Consider the following 6,476-nt stretch of genomic DNA (forward strand, 5'->3'; position numbering starts at 1 on the left):
CACACACACACACACAGGCCTATACTGCTTTAATGCACCCACCGAGTCCGCAGCGGCCCAGCGGGATCGCCTTGAGCTGGATCGGGGAGGGTTTCTGAAAGCCTGCGGCGGACAGTCCGTCCAGCACGGCCCGAGACAGCAGCAGGGAGCTGAAGTCGATCCCCTCCGACAGCACATCGTCGGTCCGTTTTCGGGTTTCTATGTCGTGCGCAGCTTTCCTCACGGAGGCAGCCATGTTGACTGTTTACCGCCGAGGATATCAAACGCAGCTGCTTTAATGCGCGGAGCAGCTGCAGACTTTACTGCCCTCTTGTGGCTGGGAGGGGAACTGACCGCACCTGTGAATAATGCAAAAAGAGTGAAAGCTGGACCAAAAGAAGACCACCCGGGTCGGAATCATATTCGTTTGAGAGAGGATGGAGGATAAACTTTTCTATTATATACTTTATTAACTATTAATTTGAACTTTAGGGTCACCAGTTTGTAAAAAAAATACCTTATCCTTTAATAGGCTATTTGGTAATAAGGCAGGTATAGATGTTGGCTATTATTAATGATCTATTACTAATTAGTTAGTTATACATTTTATTGTTAATAAATAGATTTCGGTGCACAGAGAAGAGATTCATTAGTGGCCATTCCCAATATATTAAAGAGCTAAAAAGAGTCCACGACCTGGCAACCCAGAAGTTCCTATTAATGGCTAATAGCAGCTCTATAAAACATTGGTAAATTATCTATTAACAGTTGATAAAGTTGTTAGTCACAACTTCCAACCCCCTTATAAAGGGTCACTTATTCTAAACAAAAATGTGTATTAACTTTACATTCTCCGCCAGCTAAAAGCCTTTTAAAAGGCAAAGTATTAAGTACCACTATAAGTACAAAAATCTGTGATATTAACCAGCTACAATGCTCCTTCTATGCCTTTAACCAGCAGATATTTAATCCTTAAAACCATATTGTGTTACTGAATCTTTGCTTCATTACTCAGGGGGCAGCTGGCCTAGTAATCATGGAAAGTGCAGTCTTACAGGATATTAGACAGAATTATTGTCTTTACAATCCGGATCTACGGATTTGGTTTCCAAGAATTAAATGTCACGGTCTACAGCCCCTCTCCTCTTATTGGACTTATTAAGAGGACCGCATCTCCTTCTCTTCTCTGCAGCTGCACCAGGGCAGCAAACATGCAGCATCGCTAGAGAAATAATTCACTGGTTGTTGATATTGTTGGATAACTAATTTTTTTTTTCACCTGTGGTTGTTGGATTTGTTTTGATCTAAGGTTGTAGATGGACCACTGACACTTTATTTTCATACCGGGGAGCAGCTAGAGCACTCTATACTGAGCAAAATGGGGCACCTTGTCCTACATAGAAACTCCTCATCCTCTTACAGCTCAGTCGACACAGAGCTCCTCTCTCGGACTGGCTACACCATACTGGCCATTATCATGGGTGTGTTCTCTGTGGTGGGGATCCTCCTCAATGTCCTGGTGATCGTGGTGACAATGAAACACAGACAGCTGAGACAGCCACTCAGCTATGCCCTGGTTAACCTGGCCATATGTGACCTGGGCTGTGCTGTATTTGGAGGTGTGCCCACCACAGTTACCAGTGCCATGGGATACTTCAGCCTGGGACGTGTGGGCTGCGTGATGGAGGGCTTTGCTGTAGCCTTTTTTGGTGAGTTAAAGTTTGCACGTTGAAGTGTTACTTACAACTTGGTATGATTTAATTTGCACAGTGGTGGAAGTACTCTGATCCTTCACTTAAGTAAAAGTAGATATGTAGCAATGTAAAAATATTCTATTAGTAATCTAATCAAATGCAGGGAAGTAAGTAAAAGAAAGAGAATAGTAAGAGAACAAGTGTTATCAATGAAATTTAAATCTAAATATCTAAAGTAAGTGTAGATAGTCAAGGTAGAGCTAGTTTTAACTACTTTATATACATTCTGTAGTTTAGTCCAGTAGTTCCCAATCTAAGAGTTAATATAAAGATAAATGTGGGCGTGATTTATGAGGTTGAACAGAAGAAAAACATTTTAAAAGTACTGTTACATACATTTGTCTTATTTTGGGGGGACTTTTAAAACTTTACTTTTTTTCGTGAAATATTTGATAATTTTATGTGTTATTTAAATGAGACCCTACGTGAAATACGTGAGCCCGAAAGGTCAAGAACTACTAGTTTAATCTCTAATGTGTTGTATTTTATAAGCTTATATGTTTTATGTAAAATCTTATTGAGAAAAGCAATTAACTATAGCTTTCAGACTAATGTAGTAGTAATATAGTACTATATAGTAGTAAGTAAATGAATCTAATTACTTTTAACCACCGAATGTGCATGTCATTAATTTGCGCAATACTCAGTAGCACGATGTTTTCCACTAAAACCAAAAAAGTCTTTACATATTCTTTCTTTTTCTGTCAGGTATAGCAAGTCTGTGTACAATAGGAGTCATTTCTGTTGAACGCTACATAGTGGTGTGCTATCCCATGGGTGCTGTCCTGTTCCAGACCAGGTACAGTAGTGACCATCAACATTTCATTTCCTCACACAGAGTAGAAAACTTGATTGAAACACCATCTCTGCTGTCCTCAGACATGCAGTCGCTGGAGTGGTGCTGTCCTGGGTGTGGTCCTTTTTGTGGAACACTCCGCCTCTGTTTGGTTGGGGAAGTTATGAGCTGGAGGGCGTCAAAACCTCCTGTGCTCCCAACTGGTACAGCCGGGATGTTGGCAACATATCCTACATCATCATATACTTTTGCTTTTGCTTTGCTGTGCCCTTTTCTATCATCCTGGTGTCTTACTCACGACTCTTGTGGACCCTCCGGCAGGTGAGCCACGTGAATGTGGGGCAGACAAATACACTCAATGATGGAAATATGACACTTTTGTTGCTTGTACCAGCATCTCAATACAGTCTTTTTGTTTGTATTTTGGCGTTTTAGGTGACCAAGCTGCAGATATCTGAGGCTGGCAGCACACATCGCATGGAGATGCAGGTGGCACGAATGGTAGTGGTTATGGTGTTGGCCTTCCTAGTGACCTGGCTGCCATACGCTGGCATGGCCCTTGCTGTCATCATGGACTCCAGTCTATATATTGACCCTATCATCGCTACCATACCTGTTTATTTGGCTAAAAGCAGCACTGTCTACAATCCCATCATATATATTTTCATGAACAGACAGGTAATCCTTGATCATGCACATTTATATTCACACACACAAGCAAAGAAAAGAGAAAGAAATAATAATTCAGGATTATTTAATCATTTACCATCATTTGCCTGTACTGATCATGTATGCTGTATGTCTGTTTCCAGTTTCGAGGATACGCTGTTCCCACTGTCCTGTGTGGATGGAACCCGTGGGCCTCGGATCCACAAATGTCTGAGACAGAGAGCACGGTTGCTTCTCTCAACAAGAGCCAAAAAGTCTCACCTAAAGAACCTCTGAAAGAATAAAAATGTACATGAATCCCCTAATGCCCAGGGAAGCACAAGATCATCAGAACTACTTCCAGCTGTTGGCCAACACTGTCTGCACTGGACTGCAAGGAAAGATGAAATAAAAACAACATATGTAGACAAAGCCGGGGTAATGGACTGATATGGACGCCAGTAATGATGGAGGCATTACAAATTCTGTGTAGTCCTATTTTAAATAAAAACATTAAAGCAACTGTGAAAAGGAAAAAGGAAAACACTCATATGAGACTCTCCATGTGTTAAAATCTGTCTGTTTCTGCTGAGGCTGTCTCAACTTTTTATGTGTTATGACAATAAAGATAATTCTTTTGTCTTGATCCCTGTCACTGATGTTGCTGATCATGTATAATTCTTTTTAATCTCACCATGAGGATGCGGGAGTTGTGCCAATTCCACAGGACGTAAAGATCAAAAGTTTCAAAGATTAAGGGTTCAAATCCACATTTACACAGAAACAACATTCATGGTTTGCTAAAAATGTATGATACACATGCACATTTATTCTGTTTATGGATATCTGTCAGTCAGTGGCTATATTACTTGGTTTAAGAGGCTTATAGCATAGTGTAAGTTATAATAAAACCACACACAAACACACTGACTTGGTTCACAAGAGCCTAAATCTCTAATTACACATGCATCATTTTCTGAATTGTGACACCAAATTTGAAAGCTCTTACTGTTTTCTTTTTGCACAACTAAATATTTATCCTGACATTTAGAGGCAGTTTAAGTCTAGTAATTAAAATAAGGTTTAAGCCCTGTAATGGTAAACAATGGGTATGTAAATGTAGCTGATAATGTAATTTATCACACTAGATAGCAACATATTTTCAAAGGATTTATGACAAGAAAAAAAAACGGTAATTACATGTTTTTTTTTTTATTTTTCATTAGGTGTACACATCCCCTTTGCTTCTGAAGGTCTGTGCTTGCACACAAATATACCTTTGTCACCTATATATGACCTTTATGGCTTTCATTGATAAAAATCAAAATAATCAGTGTGTTATACTCCTTTGCAACATGATACTTCACTCCAGCCTTTTGGATCCAGCATGTTAAACAGCAAGAAAAAACCTGTCATCAGTTTTGTCAAGTCTCACAGTTTGATCATTCACAGTCACTTCTCCCTCTCTAAATAAACACAAATGCAATCATACTCATCCTATTACCTTGGCTTTTTATTGATTACAGAAATATTGCTATGACTTCCATTAAAGAAAAGCAAAAAAAAAAAAAAAAAGCCAGAGTGTGAATAGCTGTATCAAACCTGTACACTTTTGTATATACAGAGTGAGGGATCATCTATGTACATGCTACATACTGTCACACTCTGGGTAAATAAGTAGTCCTTCTGACAGGCACAGACGTAGGGTCACTTCACCCTTTCTTAATTCATTTCAGAAAAAAAAAAGATGCAGAAGTAACCCGAAGTCAGTGCCTGAGGAACAGAAAACTCCAATCTACACTCACAGGCCATCTCATAGATACAGTACACGTTGACATGTCAACTGATTGGTGTGTGAAACAGTTGTGGGCTTGAACACCTGGCGCTTGGAGGACTGACTTTGGTCCTGTTGTTTCTGGCAGGAACAATAACAGCAGGAAACAACAGCGTGTCTGAGGGCTTCAAGTCCTGTTAAAAGTTAGCGCCCAGTTACACAGGCCGCATCACTGTACTGTACAGCTTGACGTCGAAGCTGGTCCCAATGCTGGCAGCACATCACATTGTTGCTGAATACTGTGTTGTCTTCATCTTATTTAAGGTCTCTAGACTCTATGAGCAGCCATTGCAGGTTAATGTGGTGTTTGGTGTAAAAATCATGTAATAAGGTCATGTCCCATGCAAAATTTTAACCAACTGGAGGTATTCCTTTTCCAGCAGCAGCTATTTCACATACCAACTTGAAAACAGCTGTGTTTAATACACGAACATGCTTGAAGAGATGACGACAAAAGACATGGGTAAGGTAGTCACTGAACAGTAATATTATGGTAAAATGAACAGAGAATGAATGACACAGAAGACTGACAGGTTGATTCTGAGAAATGATTTTTCTTCTTCTTCACATACAGTTTGAACCAGCTTTGCAAAGAGTTTTCAGGCCATGTCCGGCATACTCTGCTATACTGGGGAGACATACAAGACCAGCTGTACCTCACAGCATCCACAAAACGACACTAGCAATAAGTCCTGAGCTCAAGGAATGTGCAACACGTCCCCAGCCAGTCGCCACACTGTTCCGGTGGGAACACAGTAAAGACTGAGAACAGCATCCTGGAATTAATTATCATTGCTTCTGACAAGTAAAAAGTATGATCATATATACAGATTGGGGGGAGGGGGGAGTAAAAATAAATGCACATGGAGTTGGGCAGGATAGGGTTGAATGTTCTACTCATGATCTAAAGAGGTAAAAATCAGGTGCAAAGAGAACATTTCAACATCAACACCTGTACATCACACAACAAATCAAGACAACTTCTGAGTCAAGGCAAAAGAGGAAGGGGGTGTCTAAGAATAAGCAGGTGAGGATTTGTACACTTCCTTTATCTCTCTGTCTTTACAGGTTGTCCTTCTTGTGTACTTAAACAGGAGCATCCCGCAGCGTAGTGTTCTTTACAGCATGTGAGCATGTGACAAATGTAATTATTGTCTACTACTGGTTTGTGGGTGTTTTTAATTGTAGTGTAGTGAAGTGTCCAATTTTGTTGGTGAGGGTAAATACGTCTGTCCTACGCTGAGTGAGTTGTTGTTTCTCTTTTTTTTGGTTTGTTACTTTGATTCTTCTTCATTCTACTACCTACAAAGTACTTTACATCCTACTCTGCTTGAGTGACTGATGAGGTAATGACAGCCACCCTGACCTCTATGGGACAATAAGGTGCTAAAGTTTATCTCTGTAAACTCCATTGATCTACACACTCTTAACTTTCAAGTGAGCCACCAGTGTGTGTGTGTGTGTG

General features: G+C 40.2%; 2 protein-coding genes across 2 annotated transcripts in view; one reads left to right on the top strand and one right to left on the bottom strand.

Annotated features, from left to right (window-relative positions):
• ddx20 (DEAD (Asp-Glu-Ala-Asp) box polypeptide 20) overlaps nucleotides 1-272 on the bottom strand; it is a 7,562-nt gene extending 7,290 nt beyond the window's left edge. Inside the window, exon 1 of the mRNA XM_035656885.1 lies at nucleotides 43-272. Coding sequence (XP_035512778.1) covers nucleotides 43-235 — 193 coding nt within the window. The 5' untranslated portion in view covers nucleotides 236-272. The remainder of the gene's footprint in view (nucleotides 1-42) is intronic.
• Nucleotides 273-277: 5 nt separating this feature from the next.
• parapinopsina (parapinopsin a) lies at nucleotides 278-4,018 on the top strand. Its single transcript, XM_035656884.1, has 5 exons — nucleotides 278-1,688; nucleotides 2,442-2,532; nucleotides 2,613-2,850; nucleotides 2,965-3,207; nucleotides 3,342-4,018. The coding sequence occupies exons 1-5, from the start codon at nucleotides 1,358-1,360 to the stop codon at nucleotides 3,480-3,482; spliced, it is 1,044 nt and encodes a 347-aa protein (XP_035512777.1). The 5' UTR covers nucleotides 278-1,357; the 3' UTR covers nucleotides 3,483-4,018.
• The last annotated feature ends 2,458 nt before the right edge of the window (nucleotides 4,019-6,476 follow it).

Source organism: Morone saxatilis, unplaced genomic scaffold, assembly GCF_004916995.1.
Source record: "Morone saxatilis isolate NCDOM2014 unplaced genomic scaffold, NCSU_SB_2.0 Contig15, whole genome shotgun sequence".
Taxonomy (NCBI): Eukaryota; Metazoa; Chordata; class Actinopteri; family Moronidae; genus Morone; species Morone saxatilis.